Source organism: Artemia sp. Qi Xiang Cuo, chromosome 6, assembly GCF_049724085.1.
Source record: "Artemia sp. Qi Xiang Cuo chromosome 6, ASM4972408v1, whole genome shotgun sequence".
Classification (NCBI taxonomy): domain Eukaryota; kingdom Metazoa; phylum Arthropoda; class Branchiopoda; order Anostraca; family Artemiidae; genus Artemia; species Artemia sp. Qi Xiang Cuo.
In genome coordinates this window covers 76,794,903-76,814,843 of record NC_142799.1, presented here as the reverse complement: position 1 = coordinate 76,814,843, position 19,941 = coordinate 76,794,903, and the positions used below count along the sequence as shown (strand labels likewise).

Sequence of the window (19,941 nt, the reverse complement as noted above, 5' to 3'; positions counted from 1 at the left end):
AGATCTACCGCGTCCAGGGCAGCCGACTATACGACGACCGCTAATCGCGCGAATACCTCAACTTTGACAACTCCATCCTGGAGGCCATTATATCACCTAAATCGACTTTATCAATTGGTACCCTTAATATCAGAACGCTTGCAAAACAAGGAAAAAAGGAACTCCTCCTGAGAGAGATAAACCGTTACAATTGGGACGTAGTCGGCCTATCCGAAACCCACCTCCCAGTCACCGGTGAAGAAAAACTTGATGAAGCTACTCTTGTACCATCAGGACGTACTGATGGGAAACACCGACAGGGAGTAGGCTTCTTACTCTTCAGTAAGGCTAGGAGGGAGATCACTAATCGCAGCAACACCCGTCTCAGAACGTCTGATCATGATCCGCCTGAAAGGCTCACCAGCAAATTATAAAATCATCCAAGCATATGCACCCGGCTCAAGCAGAGATGATGAAGAATCCGAAAAATTTTATCTCCATCATCAGTGTCTAGTGGACTCCGTACAAAAAAAAGATATAGTCTTTGTCATCAGGAACTTCAACGCCATTGTCGGTGACGACCCATCTGGCGACGAGGACTTGATGGGCAAATTGGCCATGGCCAGCTGAACAAGAGAGGTGAGCGCCTAATGGAATTTTGCCGAGATAGTGATCTTGTTATCACTATCACATTCTTCAAACACAGAGCCAGACGTAAAACAACCCGGACATCCCCAGATACAAGGACTCAGAATCTAAAAGATTTTATCCTCGTATCTAGACGCTGGAAATCTTCCATCACAAACGCAGTCACTTTGGCTGGCGGCGACTTCGATAGCGACCAATCGCTTGCTATGACTTCCTTTAAAATGCGTCTAAAAGCGGCCGCGAAACTCTCCAGAAAGCCTCCCAGATTCAGAGTAGACCTCTTAAAAGACCAAACTACTCGACAAAATTACACCGCTACTCTTTCCGAAAGAATTTCTGAACTCCTCTCTACATCCCCGCTAACCCTATCAAAAGATGACATCGATAATCTTGTGAAGAGTAGCTCGCAGGTTATATGCGATGTCGCCCAGTCGACCCTGGGAGTCCAAAAGGCGGACCAAAAACCTTGGATCATGGATGAAATAATCTCATTATGTGAGGAAAAACACAATCACACGAACAAACTAGATAGGGAAAGTTGGGATGTGTACAAACGATTGAAACGTGTGGTAGAGAAAGCCGCTCGCTGTGCTCACCGCTCCTATGTAAGGGAACAATGTGAGCAATGCGAAATGACATTCAAGAAAGGTGACTCTCACTTTATGTACAGGCGAGTGAGAGAACTAGCCAAAAAAAAGGAACTGAAAGCCTGTACCCTTCTTGATGAAGATGGTAACCAGACCCAAACTACAGACGGGATCCGAACCAGATGGAAAGAACACTTTGAGAGCAAATTAAACTCAACGATCCTCCCAGACCCATCGGTGCTTAACAGCTTCCCCGCAATCACCGCAGACCCAAGCCCACTCCCACTTCGATCTGAGATAGAATCGGCTATCAAGGGTTTAAGGACAAACAAAGCTGCAGGCCCAGATGGAATCCCAACCGGAATTACTAAAAGTAAATTGCGATCCTCCTTGTTGACCTATACCTAAAAATTGCTACTGCTGCTTGGGAAGAAGGTCACTTCCCCTCCTCATGGTGTGAAGCCACGATTGTTCCAATCCATAAGAAAGGCTCGAAAGCAATCTGTGATAACTACAGGCCTATAAGCCTTACGAGCCACGCCGCTAAAATACTCACTAGAGTAATGCTGGAGCGTATAAGAGCTATATCTTCAACTGTGATTCCAGAATATCAGGCCGGTTTCCGCCCAAACAGGTCAACGATTGATCAGATATTTACGGTACGTCAAATTGTGGAAAAATATCTTGAACTCGACGTAGTATTTTCCACCTTTTCATTGACTTTAAGCAGGCTTTCGACCTCATATGGAGAGAAGGTCTATGGCAAATTCTTCTCCATTCCGATAGCTATGAAACATCGACTGGTGTGCTGCAGGGTTGCTTGCTTTCACCGGAACTGTTTAACCCGTTCCTTACCGCTGTCTTCTCACTCCTTGACAACTCGTCAGGTGTCCACATTGGGGGAATATCGATTGATAAATTAGCTTATGCAGACGACATAGACCAAGTAGCTGAGAACCTTGGGGATCTTCAGTCCCAGGCCGACAACATCCAATCAACCACCAGCTCCTGTGGAATGACCATCAATTTCTCAAAGACGAAAGCCATGCTCTGCTCGCGAAAGTCGGAAAACCAAGAAACCTTAAGCCCCCAGCTCGTTGGTGACAACATAGAATGGGTCGAAGATTTCACCTATCTTGGTAGCCTTATAACGTCCGATAACAACCACTTGAAAGATATTAAGAGGCCACTGGCGCTTGAAAACTCTAGCTTTAAAGCCTTGATGCCGATCTGGAGGAACAAGAAATCGTCGACACTACTGAAAACAAGTGTCTTTAACACACTGATTATACCCATTGCCATGTACGCCTGTGATTCGCGGACCCTCAAAACAGATGACCAACGTCACCTAGCCACATTCGAAACAAAGTCACTCCACCGTATTGCTAGCACTACGTACCTGGACAGGATGTCTAATATTAGGTTCTTTAAAAGCCTCAAAATGAAACACACCATACTTGATAAAATAAAACTGCAACAACTTAGGTGGCTAGGCCACATCCAGCGTATGGAAAATTCTCGTCTGCCGAAAATAGTCTTCGATGGTCGCGTGCATGGTTCTCGTCCCAGAGGTCGGTACACATAAGAGATGGAAAGACAACTTCTCTACACTCAACCTGCCACAACTTCTACGACTGACTGAAGATAGATGCTCATACAGACGCCACATCAATAACATAGTGAATGAAGAGGCTCCAAAACGACCTTCGAGGACGGATGGGACTTAAGTCAAGTAAGTCATAACAATGACAAAACTAAAAATCTTAAAGTCTAGTGTTTACTGACAACTTCTACTGACAGATTCAGGAATCTGTCTATAAAGGCAGGTAGAATTTTCAGAACCCCGTAGGGATTCTCATATTCCATTCCAGGCTCAATGAGAACCTAAATCTTATATTATCTAAGCGTGTACTACCCTTAGCATGAAACACTAAATGTGGGAAACTTGTCTAATCTCGATAAAAAATACAGAGAAGAGTGCGAAAATTTGACCTTTGTTTGACAGAGCTCAAGTAATTTTATATATCTCAAATCTACCCAGCAAAAACCTCTTTGTCAAGAGAGTGTTTTCTGTTATGAATCTTGTCAAGTACAAATTTCGAAACAGGATGCAGCTTAAAATATTTAACTCTACTGTGACCATCCGACTTCGGCTAAATTGCCAGGGAAAGTGCTAAAGGGACTTTGATCCTTACACTCGCTATGCTGAACAGGTTTACCATTGACATGTATGACATCAAAAAACCATCCAATGACAAAAATCTCAGAACACTGTCTTTCGCCTGCAATTTTATAGATAGTTGCATTAATAACGGCAGGTCTAATTTCTTATCTTTGACTAAGTCGTTTTTGTCGGTCTAATTTATATTTTGAAGGCTACGAAACATTTTGTTCTCATAACAAAAGTTTGATACTTTATCCCTTTTTGGAGCTTATAATTGCAATGTCATAAGAACATTGTATAAAGAAGTAAACTTTGATGTCACTTACCTAAATGACATTTTGGAGAGATGTGACCTTCAAGGATCATGCTTCATTTTAGTTCTACATTAGAAAATTCTATTTTCAGTTATCTTTGTCAAATGCACCTTTAACTTTCACGTTTCTGTATAGCTTATCTATATTACAAGATTAGTATACTGAGTACCTATTTCTTTTTTTAGTTCTTTAATCACAATTTCTATTGTTGATAGGGAATTATTCAGCATATCAGCCAGAAAGTAATGTAAAATACCACCTTAAAGCCAGTCTCCATTTGGCAGATTCTGCAAACGGCCAAAAAGCAACGTCGAAGGTTGCAGTATCTGCAAACTGCCAACTCGGAGCCGGAAAAGAAGTCTCCATTGAAATAAAATTTGCAGATTGGCGGTGCAGATTTGCAGAATTTGCCAAATGGAGACCGGCTTTTAGATATTGGCAAGTATTTTTTTGTTAGATCTTCTTTAATTCGCGCTTTTATTTAATTCTCTGATATACCAAAGAACTGAGGAAATATCTTTCTTGTCAAGCCAGAGACTGAGAACAGAAAATTTCGACCACAGAAGCGCATGTAATCAGTCGAAAAATACTTTACTGTTTCAGATTTCGGAATATGGCGACGAAATCTGTCGATGAAGACTGGTATCACTGGGTTTTGGCATTTGTGGCCTAATATGACGAAAAATTCAAAATTAGAACACACGTTAACGGAGAAGATTTGTACCTTGTAACAGCGTAGTGGATTGAAACGTAGCTGGCATCTTTCAGGACTGTGGTTTAATTCTGTCTATTGCAAAGAAGATCGAAAATTTGCTGTTCAGACTGGTAATTGTAGGAGCTAGGAACACCTAAAGGAGGCTTAGGCCTACCCCAGGGAGCCAGGTAAATTTAAAGTGGGCTATATAATTTAGCTAAGATGAAAGTGAAAACGTCATTTGATGCTTTTTTTGGTCAATATTTACCAAATCATATTATTGAGTTACAACTCACTTGATGCCTTTTTTTATGCTCTTTACAAATATAATAGCCTAATCATTTTTGGTTAAATTTCTACAAAATAATATTATTGAGCTAGGAATCAAGTGGATACACCATTCGATGCCTTTTTTTAAGATTGATTGCAAATATAATAATAATTTCTATCGGAAATAAAATCTGGCCCCCCCCCCTTTATATTTGTCAATTCAGGGTTAGGTTAGGTTATAGAAATAGGCTATATACCCTTAATTGGCATATATTGGGGGGGGTCTGAAATTCATTTCTGATAGAAATGATTACTATATTCATATTCAGCATAAATAAAGGCATCAAGTGGTATATTCACTTTATGCATAAGTCAATAATATGATTTGGTAGAACTTTACCCATTTTTGTTGGAAATGAATTTTGGTAAAGTTCTACCAAATCATATTATTGAGTTAGGAATAAAGTGAATACACCATTCAATGCCTTTTTTATGCTGATTATGAATATAATAATCATTTCTATTGGAAATGAATTTCAGCCCCCCCCCCCTATATATGCCAATTCAGGGTTAGGTTGTAGAAATATAGACCAAATCATATTATTGAGTTAGGAATAAAGTGAATACACCATTTGATGCCTTTTTTTATGCTGATTACAAATATAATAATCATTTCTATCAGAAATGAATTTCAGTAAGTTTATGAATAAAGTGAATATACTACTTGATGCCTTTTTTATGCTCTTTCCAAATATATTAATCATTTTTGTCAGAAATGAATTTTATGCCCACCCCTATATACCAATTCAGGGTATATATTTGCATATTAGGGGGGTAGGGGTAAAGTTTAAACTTACCTCCCATTTACATCAGAAATAAAATGTGCTCCTGCCCCCTAATGTACAAATATATATCCTGAATTAGTCTATATAGGGGTGGGGGCAAAATTCATTTCTATCAAAAATGATTATTATATTTGAAAAGAGCATAAAAAAAGGCATCAAATGGTATATTTACTTTATTTTTAAGTCAATAGTATGATTTGGTAAAATTTTACTGGGGCCCCAAAGATATTTCATTTTTGTACCCACACAAAGAAGTTACCTATTATCAGACAAAAACATGGTAAAATTCTACACACGGTACTTTTTGCTATCTTGGAAAGGGACTAGGTTAGGAAAATGAAACTTTCAGGGATTGATCTATAGACTAAATTATGCCCTTGTATTTGAAGTACCTACTTGTTGATGTATTTTGAAGTACCTACTTCCAATGTTTCTCTCTCTAAAGGGCACTGAGCTTTAAAAATCTTTGTATTATGAAAGTGAAACCTTGCAGAATAGATCTTCTGCTTAAATGAAGTACAAGAACAGTATTTTCAGCTTCACAATTTTGCTCAATCCCAATTTATGAGGTTTCAAAGATCTACAAATATATATCCTAAATTTAGAAAAAGCCCAGTGATATAGCTTGAAATTCAACTCAAATAACATGAATTATATTTTTAAAAACAAAAACCAGAGCAAAAGAAATTAAAAACTTAAACTTAAGGTATTATGTTGTTTTGTCAAAATTCTAATAGGTATATCTCATAGGACCTGTCAAGCATACAAATTTCTAAGACTTAAAAATCACAAGAAGGTTAGCTTGGCAATATCTTCCCAGAGTATGTTTTTGGCCCTGGATTCATTACTGAAAGTATTATTTTCCTAACCTAACCACTTTCCAAGATAACAAAGTGTAACTTGTCTAGAATTTTACCAAAAACATTTAGCCAAAACAAGTACTTTTTTGAATAGCTCTCTGCTCAATTGTGAATCTTCTCTTAAGTAGTTGAGAATTTGTTTTGATTCCAAACTAAGATGGCAGGGTCAAATAAAATCACTCAATTATAATATTATCCAGAAACTGGCCCTATTGGAATGACTTGCTAATTCTAAATGGCAGTGAAGATGGAATAGGCTTGTTTTTTGCTAATAGTTCCCCACATATGTTTAACATGCTGGAGAAATTACAAAATTCTGCAGTGCATATTGCTATGGGACTTCAAGAGATAAGCATGCCCCAATTACTAAAATGAGAAACCTGTCAGGGATCACCCCAATGCAGGAAAGAGCTTTGCTTCAGAGAAGTGGTACTTCACCTGAATACCAGTATATAGTAATCAACATTCTGTATACCAGAATATCTTCAATTTACCATGCCCCATAAATTCTGTATAATCTTCCTGGAATCTATATATAAAGGATTTTCCAGAGTGGTCTTCTCAGTAAATGGATACTTTTCCCTTTGTACATTCCCTACCATTGGAGATAGCTAACATTGAGTGGCATATAGGCATGCTGCTAGAGAATAAATTGTGCTATTCAACCCAAGAAGTTTAAAATTTAAAAAGAAGATTAAATTCATCTATTTAATGCACTATCTTTTGGAAGAGAGCTGTTCAGAGTTTTGAAATAGCGGAATTAGTATTTAGAAAAGCCTAAACCTATTTAGCAAATGTCTGGGTTGTGGTAAAATAATTGGTAGACAGCATCAGTTGAACCGTTCAGATGTTAATTGAAACAAGTTCATAAAACAAACAGCTGAGAAATTTAAAAAGAAGATTAAATTCATCTATTCAATGCACTATCTTTTGGAAGAGAGACAATCTTTGAAAATTGTGTGACTACCCATTTTCCCAATATGTAAAATAGGGCAAAGGCACCAATGATTTGACAGTGCAATTTTGGAACCACTGTCAGAATTTTCCTTCAAAATGTGATAACTCTGCTTAGTTGTGACTTGGGACATCATCTCTTGAAGGTGTTGTTATATTTTGACAATGTAAAACATGGACACTATACCTGATACACCCAGATAAGAAAATAATATTCAGTTCAAACAGCTTCCTGTTTTTGACACAAAATGAGCTACCAACAATTTTTTAGCATTGTAATGTTCAAACTGTAATTTTTTTGCAAAAAAAAGTTGGGATCAGCACCAATGCATCAAGATACATCTTATCTTCTCTAAAATGTAACCACATTGGCTTTTTCTTGATAAATCTAAATTAAAATGGCAGCAAATATTATATTGACAAAACTATTTTCCAAGTGTCAAAAATTCTTGTCTGATATAGGGCAATACCAGGCCAACTAAAAATGTTTTGTCAGCCAAATTAAAATGTAGATATTGGGTTCTATCATGAGATTCATTTCTTTTGAGAATATCTTGTAGTAGCCTGTCAAAATTTTTGACAGACAGCAACAAGCCCTGTCACAATATAGGTGACTCTGTCAACCTTCACTGAACATGTAAAACAGAGAGAAACAATTGGTGTCAAAATTCAAGGGTCTTCTAACAAAACATGGTTTTCAAATTTATGGGTAGTTTCTCAACAACAAGAGATTTTGATGATTATTATCTCAAATAATATTTCACATGAAAAACATTCAAAATTTTTTTTTTATTGTAGTTTTACTGATTTGACGCTAGATTTTTCCATTATCTGGGGAACTGCCACTTGGCCTGATACCATGTTCATATTTTTAAGCATTTGACTTGGTTGATCACAACATCCTAATGCATTTACCACTGAACAACTTCGAAGTTGACCCTCTCTTAGTAAATTTTGTGTATGATTTTTTTCAAATAGATCCCAAGTTGTAAAATAAAAAAATATTCACTCTGAACCCCTCCCTACTTAGCATGGAATTACTCAAGGACTTTGTTAGGACCACTCTTATATTTAGCATTGATTAATGAAATGGGTAAGAGCCTCAAAGGTATTAATACCTCAAATGTATTAATATGTAGACAACCTGCTGATCCTTGAAGTGCATCATAGAAACATCATAAGCAACCCCCTCAAAATCCTACCCATGTTTTGGATGAAGCTAAGAATTTACATATGAAAGTAAATTCCACTAAGTCAATTATAATGACAATAAACATCTTAGAATTCTTAAAATCCACTCCTGTTTTCTAAGACCCTATGCCACCCAAAATGCTAGTGAAACATGTTAAACTGCTTTGTGTCACAAATTTCTAATAATCTTAAGTGGGACATTCATATTTCAACAATTCTGGACTTTCCAGTCAAAGGATAGTCAAAACTGAAATTTTTAAAGTGGATTAAAATGGCAGATTAACTTTTAAATGGCCAAATGTTGACAATACTTTCACTGTGAACAACAAAGACATCTTTGCTGGACTATTAAAGCCGAGAGGAAGTGGGCCATTCCAGATAGCGTTTGGAGATGCTATTCTTGTGGCATGTATGCAACACTGAAAAAAAGAAAAGGTTCATATGACCTAGGTCACATGATTACACTCCACATGATTATCCAGTTTTGTTCCTATACTTGAGACAATTTTTTCAGTTTTTTTTTTTGCTTCCACTTTCTGAATTGCGTTTTATATGTTTACACATAAAACAAAGTTGAAGAGAAACAAAGAAATAAAGTAAAAAGAATAGGTATGTTAAATGCACCAGGATTTGCCCACAAGCATTCCCCAAGTATTTCAACACATGTTGAATTGAGTTCTGACTTACATCAAAAGCAGGTATTTTGAATCAGAGTTTTGTACCCTTTTACAATAAAACTTCAAACTTCCAAACAAACATTTAGATTCTAAGATGTTTTTCCTACATACTGAAACCCTTTTCAAACCAAAAGTCTTTAAATTAAGCCTTTCAGAGTAGAAACAAAAACTGTCAAATCATTGGTGCCTTTACCCTATGCATGTTCACACTGATAGTTCTGTCAAAGATTCAAAAGCTGATGCATCTGCCTGTATCCTGGACCTAACCCTGTATGTTTTCCCCCCTTCTGAGTAATTCATCATTATTTTCTGCTGAATTATTTGCAGTACAACCTGCATTAGATGCTTTAATTGGTCTGGATACCTCTTCAAGGAACATACTGTTCCTTTCAGATTCTATTTCATCAATTCATCTTTTAATAGTTTAAGTCAAATGAATTATCCTGACCTGAAAAGTATATGTCAAAAGATTGGTTATCTGTTTTCAACCAGATGTTCTGTTACATTTCTTCATATTCCTAGCCATAAGAAAATCAAATATGATGAAATGGCAGATAATTTTGCAAATAAGGCAGATATCCCTTAAGCAGAAATCTAAGGACCTTGAATTTTAGAAAGGTTGTTTGAGCTCAAACAAAAATTGCTTACCATTGTTTTGTGCATCCTCCTTTCAAGTATAAGGATTTTAATATGCTCTATTAGAAACTAAAAGCTAGAACTATTTTACTTACTGCTGACCTTTTTAAATGGTGAATCCACCACAATCTTCTATACAGAAAATGCCATTGGGCATAAGAAAATGCTTAACATGTTCTCTGAATATAACCCAATTGATCAGGATTCCGGGAGACTCAGAAATTACTGTAATCAATTGCAAACCCTATATCATTTGATCATCTTAATACTTGCTCCCTTTCACATGATTTAGAAGCCACAATTTATAAATTGATGATAATGATCCTAAAGATATGCTATTGTTACCAGCATCATGTTGATTGTTATCAGCTTGTAGGTATTTTTGGAATATAGTTAGGATCATCCAATAATCAGTGAAAGTATTCCAGGGAATTCAAAGATGGGAGTGGATTCCCTTCTAGTATCTACAGACATCATAAATATATGAAGAAGGAGGAGAAGGACACATGAAGAAGAAGGAACAGTGAGCTTCTACAATTAGTTTACTTGAATTATCACCTTTCCTTTTCTGAAGACTAATGCTGATTTATTTTTGGTAAATATTTAACTAAAAAAGCACAATTCCAATTAAAAGGAGGTAATATAAAACTAGTATTCATTGCAAACAAGGGCAGCAAAAAAAAATATAGTTTTCACAAACTGCTTAATAACCAAATAAGAAGATTAAGAAGTAAAAAACACCTTCCAAACCACCATTTAACAATCTATTATCAGCACATATAATAACAATTGTTACCATTGGTGTCAATTCACAAATTATACAAGGAGAAGAGGTATAATTGTAAATTTTGAAATCTATGGGGGGGGGGGTAATCTCCACAAACTAATTTGACTATAAAGATTGGCATTTAGATCCCTTTAACAACTCTCTAGGATTTTTAAGTGCCCTTCTGTTATTAAAAAAAGGAAAAGAGACCAGTGCTATCCATGTAAATTTTGATTTCCCTTATTTTTCAAGTTGGGGGCTATAAGCTTCCTGAATAGGGTTTTTGACAATGGTGATTGCAGTGGTTCACTTTTATTTTGCTGTGATGCTTTTTTGAACGGTTTTGGACTGTGTGAAGACCATGATATAAAGTTAAAAAATTAGTTAAAAACTAATTAGATATAAAAAAAATTGGCCTTTAGTTGAGCCCTTAAATAACTCTCTATGATGTTTTATTGCCCTTCTATTAACAAAGAAAAAAGCAGAACAAAAAAGAGACCAGAACTGCCCATGTAGAAATGTGACTCTCCTTGTTGTATCCTTGTTGGTTTTTCTTGTTGGGCTATAAGTGTCCTGTTTAGGGTTTTTAACAATGGTGATTCCAGTTGTGTACTTTTTGCTGTAATGCTGTTTTAAGGAATTTTGGGCTCTTTTGAAAGTTCCAGTCAATTTGTTTTCCAAATAAAATTTTACTATTTAGATTAATCAAAGGAATAATTACCATTCCTGTTACAGATATAAATGACAATTTTTTCTCCCTAGACAGTTTTTTTTAGAAAGGTATTTTTAAACTTATGGTTACTATATGTTTTTTTAAGCCCCTCTAAGGGCTCAACAAAAATTTGCCCTAAAAGCAATTATCATATTTCAAAAGACCATAAAAAGGCATTAATTGTATATTCACTTTCTTCCTTGCTAAGTTATGTGAAAAGTATAAATTTGCCTTGAAAGAATTTAAGGTAATCCTGGTGCAAAATTTTGCTTCTATGCCAAACTTGAATAAAAAAGGATTAATACCTCAACAAGCAAATTCCCTTGCATCAAGCTTGCTGTGCTTGCAAAGAAAGCCAGATTCAAGTAAAAAGCATTAAACAAGCTTGCTTCAAGCCTGCTAGTTGACTAGCTTTTACCCTGGTCCAAGCTTGAATCCTTTTAATAACTACTTCTAGAAGGCACTTTAACTTGGACAGAAAGTTTTCTATACATATTATGAAAAGATAAATAATTTTTCATTTGCTGTTTTCAAATAGCGATCTGAAATTTCAGAGGTAAGTACAGTTGTACGAATGGGCTGCTTTTCAAACTAACAAACGAACTACACTGTCTTTTAGAGAAAATAAAAATCTTGCATTTTTGCATCTTAATATGATGCTTACTTGCTAATATATTTCTTATTACCTATGTTTTGCTTATTCACTTATGTGTTAGCAAAACTATGTTAATGATAACAGATTAGTCGCCCCCTCTACTGGCTTTTAAATACTTCACCTCTAAAAATCATCGGCTAAGGTTAGGACCTCAGAGCCTGCACCTTTACTTAAAGGAATCTTAGTAGAAATTGGCATGCCAATCAAGAAGGGTGGTAGACTGTAAAGTTAGTAAAGATGAAGACTAGCTACCCATGGTAGCTAGTCTCGTTTATGTGACTAGCTACCATGCTCATCCATGCCTCATTTATGTGCTGCAAGTAATAGCTGAGCATATATTCTGGATTCAAATGTCCTACAAATATCATGATATGCCAGGAAAAAGCACTCATTTGATGTATCAGCTTCTATAAGCATGTTAGCTAAAATATAAGGGACGTGCTTGTGACTGATACCTTTTTTAAAACCAAACTGGTTATCAGGAGTACAGTATTTACTTGAAATATCTTCAATAACGAGTATTTCCATTAGTTTACATAGGAAAGGTGAAACATTTATAGGATGGTAAAACACGCAACCTGTCAGGGTTTTACTCTTTTTAAACACAAGAGTAACAATGCTGGTACAAAAAATATCAGGTTCAAGACCAGTATTAAAAATAATCTGAAACAAAATTTGAGATGAGACAAAAGATTATCACTTTCATGTGTGAGGTGCGAACCACAGTCTGTCAAGACCACTCGATTGTTTTTTTAGATTACAGATGGCAACAGTAAAATTTTTGATGGTTATTGCATAACCAGCATCAGAGCCAGGTAACTTCAGACTTTTGTCTAATTCTCTGTTGACCTTATCTTCAAGCTTTTGGTCAGGAGGGGAAAATTCAGAAGTAAGTGAGACATTCACTCCATCTTTGGGATTGCAGCTTCAGAAGCACTACGATTTCTCCTATGCTAGAAGAAATCTCTATAGTATGTTTGAATGTTTATTAACTAATTAAATAGAGAAAAAAAAGTTTTTATCAACTGAAAGTAAGGAGCAACATTAAAACTTAAAACAGACAGAAATTATTTCTTATGTGAAGGGGGTTGCCCCTCCTCAACACTTTGCTCTTTATTTTTAAGTTTTTTAGTACTTTTAAATAGCTTCTTATTGTTCAAATTGAACAACCCTTGTGTTTCAGGAGTCGTTCGTAAAGAATTGGGACAAAATTCACACTTTAGCATAAAGAGCGAGGTGTTGAGGAGGGGGCAACCCCTTTCATATGCGAAATAATTTCTGTTCGTTAACTTTTAATTTCTGTTTGAATGAGCCCTCTCCCAATATTCTAGGACCAATGGGTCGATACAATCATCCCTGGAAAAAAAAAAATAAACACGCATCCATGATCTTTCTTCTAGCAAAAATAGAAAATTTCACATTTTTGCAGATATGAGGTGGAAACCTCTACAGTGAGGTTGTCTGATACACTGAATCTGGTGGTGTGATTTTCATTAAGATTCTTTCGACTTTTAAAGGTGGTTCTCTCCCCCCCCCTTTTTCGAAAATAAGGCAAATATTCTCAAGCTCAAGAGCAGGATTTTCAGACCACTTTGGGACTTCCGTACCGATTCTAACTTTCCGACTAGGCACATCAGCTGTCTCTGCACACTTTTAGGCATGAGAAATTTCCATGCAATATGTGTTCAGACACATGTGTTCTTCTTCTTCTTTAATCAGTGCATTCTGCTATAATAACTGGAAAGGTGTTGTAATCTTGGCAAGAATCCCACCTAAAACTGCATGGTATGTATTTAGATCAATTTTATTCCAGTCAGTCTTGACTGCCCGCCTCCAAGCGCTAGGGAAATTGTCAGGTAGTACACGGTTGACTAGAAAAGCATTCATAATTGAGAAATGGTCAGATACACGATTATAGATATATATATATATATATATATATATATATATATATATATATATATATATATATATATATATATATATATATATATATATATATATATATATATATATATATATATATATATATATATATATATATATATATATATATACCTATCACATATATATATATATATATATATATATATCCATGCTAGATTAAATTTAGCATAAGCTCTCTGCATATCTCTTAACCCTTTGGAAGTTGACTTTTGAGAGGAGGACAGGGTCTAATGTCCCGTATTTAAATCCAATAAATATTCGGGGAGGACTTAAGGTCAATTTTCAGGAAGGCATTTTCCTGTTCCTTAAATGCACAGAGGTGGGAAGAAGGTGACAGGTTCTTCTGGTATTAAACTTAAGGACAATCCCCCTCCCTTCCTAAAGATTGAACCTGTGTTTATCTATTTTTACATGTATATCTGAGTACAAAGGTGGTGGAGGGGGTTTCTTAAGAATAGAAATACAATCATGTGGAGCTTGGCCTCTATTCACCTGTTTGTACACTTATGAACATCATAGTATAAAACCCTTGTGATTTCTCTCTCTTTATTCTAGTTAAAAAGATGGATTACTTTGTTGGATGTAGAGTTCTCTCATCTGAATCAAAAGGGACAGTCAAATATATAGGAAAAGTTGATTCTCAGCCTGGGAACTGGCTTGGCATTGATTGGGATACGCCTGATAGAGGAAAGCATGATGGGACATACAAGGGTAGAAAATACTTTACAACAAGGTAAGCCAATTCTCCTTTAACATGGCTTAAGCTTTTATTGCCAGAAATTATGAAATATATTTGGCGAAAAATTTTCTTTTCTTTTAGCTCAGATGCACTTTCAAAACCGTTTTTCTATAATATACGATTAAAAAAATTCTTGTACAGAACTTTTCCTGGAAATAAAAGCACCTGGTGCAGACTTGGTTTATACATTAAATCACTGTTTCATCTATCTCTAGATGGCGACAGTGATGCTGCATGAATTAACATGCATATTCTAATTTGAGTTACTATTCAATGTCTTAAATCTACCATACATCAAGATGAACAAGAATTTTATTCAACATCGAAAATCAAAGATGCAAGGACCTATGTGGTAAACAATATTACACAACAATTGTTAAATTTTATTATGGGTGGTAAGGCGGGTAGGGGAGGAAAGGCGGGCTGGAGAGATAAGTGTGGGTACGAGGGGTGAGGTGGAATTGGGAGGTAAGGGTGGGGAAGGAGGCGTTAAATATTGATGATTGATGAAGATTGGATTTGTTATTTTTTTTATTTATCTATTGTTATTTTGAGCTGTTTTCATTTTTGTTATTTTCATTTATTTATTTTGCATATATATATTTTTTACTAATTTCGATTTAATTAAATAATTAATTTGATAGGCCAGCATTTACATGGACTTTTGCACGACTGAAACCCTCATAGCTTTTTCTTCAGTGCAAAAGTGCTGTTTATTTTATTTAATTATTTGTGATTGTTAAAGAATAAAAGTTAAAGCTGTTGTAACTATTTCTCTTAATAAATATTTATCTTACCTTAAATAAAAAAAAAGCATAAGAGGGGGAACATTAAGTATAAAGAAACGCACTGGCTCAGTTTTACTACCCTAAATAACCTACTATGAAGATATACATTTCCTGTATCCTTATTGTTCCCTAAAGTAATCGGGGACTTTACTCTGTAAGTTTTAGTAAATATCTTCTTTCTGTAGGTAGTGCTAGTTGAAAAAACTTTCATAATTTAGAAAGATATAGAAAATTTTTACCAAACAATAAGAAATATTTTCTTGGTAGTCCTTATGTACAGATTGTTCAGATAAGGTCAATGCAATTTACAGCTTACAATGCACATTTAGGAAACTAACGAGTTTCTATTGAAAGGGGACACCTATTATAAAATATATTTTTTTCTCATTTTTTTTCTGTTCAAAAAAACTAGATGCTGTAGGCTTTCAAAGGGCTTGTTCCTAACAAAACCTTTGCCAGTATTTTGTTGCATTTTCTACTGTCGCTGCCATATAACTCCATCTATCACTGCAACATTTTCATTGTTTTTGAAGGACCCAGGGCTTGTCGCATTAAGTTTAACACAGCTCTGGTTGATGTACCCTGTAGAACCAAACCGTTTCAATTTTTTTCATATATAGGGGTTCAGTCAAATTCCATGAATTTCATGGTAGCTCTGACCCCCTGAGATACCGGAAGTATCTCAGGAAGTATCTGAAGTTTATGCCTACGGTTGTATTAATACCACTGATTTACCCTAATACTCTAGTGGCAAATTTATGATGGCAAACATTATAGTAATACGCATATATCCAGTATTTTTTAACTAGTTTTTACAGTTTTATTAAATAGCAAGATGTTCAACTTCAAAATCCCCTGGGGGTTGCAACTAATCAAAATGGACCTGTCCCTCCCTCCCTCTCTCTCTTGTCTCTCCCTCTTCCACTGCCTTCTTGTATTTCCAGGAGTAAAATTATAACAGAGAGAATATCGCTCAACAAAACGACAAGCTTCCTCCTCCCCTAAACAGTGGCGGATCCGGGGGGCGGTGGGGGTGCCTCCCTAGCGTAATCTAAAGTAGCGTAATTTACTTAATTAATGCAAATTTGCGTTAATTATACTTGCTCCTAACGCAAGTTTATTGGATCATCCTATTTGGAGTTTGGAGTTGTAAATTAATCCTGTGGTGTTGGCCTCAGGCGGCTTGGAACTGCAGTGAGTTGTTAGTAGTAGTAGCAGTACTACTATGAAAACACATTTCTACAAGGGATTTTAAGGTATTTAAGCTTCATAGTATTTTACTATAGAGTATCTATTTCTACTATGGATTATGATATGTATTTTAACTTTAGATCAGTGGCAGATACAGGGGGAGCGCCCCACCCCCCTAGCGTAGTCTAAAGTAGTGTAATTTACTTAATTACCCCAAGTTTGCGTTATTTAAAACTGCTCCTAACGCAAGTTTATCGGGTCAACCTATTTTGCCCCCCACCCTAAATTTTTTTTATTGGATCAACCTATTTTGCCACCCCCCCCCCCTAAAAAAACTTGGATCCGCCCCTGCTTTAGATTATAGGAGATTTAGCTGGGCTTTCCAGTAATTTGCAATCCTGTTAGGCTTTATAATAGTCATCTTCTTTTCTGTTTTCGCTTATTTTAAATATTTTGGGTTTAATTCTGTTTTGTTTTTCTCTGCTTCTAATAGATACCCAACGAGTGGCTCTTTCATTAAGCCGGATAAAGTTTCTCGTGGAACTTCATTAGTTCAGGCTTTGAAAAATCGCTACCTTAAATTTGAAGAAACACATATTGAAGAACAGAATCTAATGGTCCTGCAAAAGACGTTTAACGCTCCGTTTGTCGAAATAGTTGGAATGGACAAAGTTTCTAGTGCTCAGTGGTAGGTAGCCCTGTCTATAGGACTTGGAACAAACTTAACGAAGGTGATGTAACAATTACTAGCACCGATAAACATGGTTTTGATTTTGAATTACAAGAAAATTCAAGTTTTTTTCCGCTGTAAGTAAGGAGCAACGTTAAACACTAAAACGAAGCGAAATTATTCCTTGCATGAAGTTTTTTAGTGCTTTAAAAAGCTTCTTATTCCGATTAAACGGCCCATATGTTTCAGGAGTCATTCTTGAAGGATTGGGACTAAAAGTTAAACTTTAGCGTGAAGAGCGAGAGATTGAAGAGAGGACAGCTCATCCCCATATACGCAATAATTCTGTTCGGTTTAATACTGCACCTTTCAGTTAAAAAAAAAACTTTTTTTATTTTGCTTAGGATTGTTTTTCAGATACTGCGGGGATACCCGCCTCTGCCATTCGTGCAGAATTCTCCCCCCCCCCCCGCACAAATTTCTTCCTGTAAAATTCCTCCCGCTTAAAATCCTACCCCCGGAAGACTTCCCCTGCACAGTTCAGTTCTCGCTGAAAATTCCTCCCCCCCCTTAAAAATACCCTGCAGACAATTCCCTCTAGATAATCGCCTTTACTTTCTTGTAAACAATTGTTTTTGTTTTAAATCTGATAGTTTTTCAAATCATTTTGGAAATTCCCCTGCCTCTGTCCCTTCCGTGGAAAATTTTCCCGGAAATAACCCTCCCAAGGGAAATTTCTCTCGCGAAAAACCCTCCCATTGAACATTTTCGGTAGCCAATTTCCTTCCCGCGGAAAATTTTCCTCAGAAAATTCCCCCTGGACATCTCCACATGTAAAGTTTCCCCCGGTCAATTCCCTTGGAACATCTCTACATGTGAATTTTTGTGCCAAAGAGAAAGTAAGACAAATAATAAAAAAAAAGAAATCCATGTGTGCATTCTAGCAAATTTCTCCCGTGTAAAATTTCCCTGGAAAATTCCTCCCGGAAACATTCGTAACCACAGAAAATTTTTCCCGTGGGACACCCCTCCCCCTGTATATCCCCCCCTCCCCTAAAACAAGTTTGTTTATTTCCCAATAACGAACACTATATGTAAACAATGGGTGAATTTCATAACTTACAGCCCTTTTTCCGGGGGATCTGGGGAGCCATGTCATCCCGAGAGGCATAGTTATTGGATCTTTCAACTATGCTGAACAATATGGGTATCTAAAAATGTTGCTCGGATATTGTTGAGGAAAAAAGGGGTGTGGGAAGAGTGCAAATTGCCCTCCAATCTTTTTGGTTACTTAAAGGGGTGCTAGAGCTTTTAATTTACATTTGAATGAGCGCTCTCCATATTTTCTAAAGCTATTGGTTCAATACAATCACCCATAGGGAAGGAAAAAAATCAACTGAATTCGCATCCATGATTTTTTCTTCTGGTAGAAAATATACAATTCCACATTTTTGTAGATAGAAGCTTGAAACCTCAATAGTAGGGTTCTCTGATATGCTGAATCTGATAGTGTAATTTTCATTAAGGTTTGTTTTTAATTTTTGGGGGTGTTTCACCCTTTTTTTAAAACCAGGCAAATTTTTCCAGGCTTGTAGCTTTCGATTGGTACCATTAAACTTAGCGAATTTTATAATTTGGAATCAGCAGAAATGGAAATTCTTTTGGTGTGGTAATTTTTTTTTATAGAATCCTTTTTTTAGACTTTTGGTTCCTTTGGGCCGAGCCACTCCTTGCTTACAGTTAGTTGCCAAGATCTGTTTTATAAAATTTGTCTTTGTAAGAAATGCTAATGAGGAAGGACCTGTTCCTTTCATGTTAAGAATAAATTGATACAAAAATCTGGATAATATTTTTATATCATATAAAGTTTCATTAACATTTGAGTAAAAAAGTAAACTTTCCGAAGCAATAGTTACCAGCTCTTAAAACACGACTTTAGCTTTAAATAAAGTTTTACTTTGTAAGAAATGTTAAAAAGCAAGTAGTTATGGCTTTTATATCAGGTATAAATGTGTATTGAAATCTGATTTTTTTTTTTTTTTTTTTAATTCCATGTAACTTTTCTGTAATATTTGAGTCAAAAATTGAACTAAGGTGATATTCCAGCTATCAGCACCTAAACCCATTGGCTTTCTATTCCTTTTGCTACCAATAGCCCATTGTGATATATATAGCCCATTGTGATGTATAGAATAGCCCATCAAGTCGCCTGAAGTCAGTACAGCTGTGCATAACCCTCCCCTACCTCAGTATAGTCAAAGCTTCCCCTTTATACCCTTTCATGAAGTTCCAGTTTCACAAATTCTTCTTATAACCTCTTCCCTCCCTATCCGGTGACAACATGTTTTGTTTTTGCCCCAGGTACGTTTTTGCCCGGGCAAGAGATACAGTTTGTGGCATCATAGGGTACCCTGTCAAATACAACTTAACTGTAAAAGATGTCACGCCTAAGCCACATTTTAGTCAGACCGTGGAAAAAATCAAAATCATGCATGACAATAATCCAATAATCCAGACAATGTATCCAGTCAATAATTTGTGGAGTTCAACTTTCAAGTATAATTTGTTTGGCTAACCAATAAAGGTAAAGGTTTAGGCATTGATTTTTGAAACTATAAAACATGGAAACCATCCTTGTGATAATTTGGAAAAGA

General features: G+C 35.9%; 2 protein-coding genes across 5 annotated transcripts in view; both read left to right on the top strand.

Moving 5' to 3' along the window:
- The first annotated feature begins 629 nt into the window (after positions 1-629).
- On the top strand, positions 630-1,622 carry LOC148951609 (uncharacterized). Its single transcript, XM_089091161.1, has one exon. The coding sequence runs from the start codon at positions 630-632 to the stop codon at positions 1,620-1,622; it is 993 nt and encodes a 330-aa protein (XP_088947287.1).
- A 2,741-nt stretch (positions 1,623-4,363) lies between these two features.
- Positions 4,364-19,941, top strand: part of Tbce (Tubulin-binding cofactor E) — an 81,134-nt gene continuing 65,556 nt past the window's right edge. Inside the window, exons 1-4 of one of the 4 annotated variants that reach the window (XM_089090367.1) lie at positions 4,364-4,574; positions 10,248-10,414; positions 14,455-14,632; positions 17,111-17,305. In XM_089090367.1, the coding sequence (XP_088946493.1) occupies positions 14,463-14,632; positions 17,111-17,305 (365 nt within the window). In that variant the 5' untranslated portion in view covers positions 4,364-4,574; positions 10,248-10,414; positions 14,455-14,462. The remainder of the gene's footprint in view (positions 4,575-10,247; positions 10,415-14,454; positions 14,633-17,110; positions 17,306-19,941) is intronic. The other 3 variants (XM_089090368.1, XM_089090370.1, XM_089090369.1) reach the window with 3 other exon arrangements.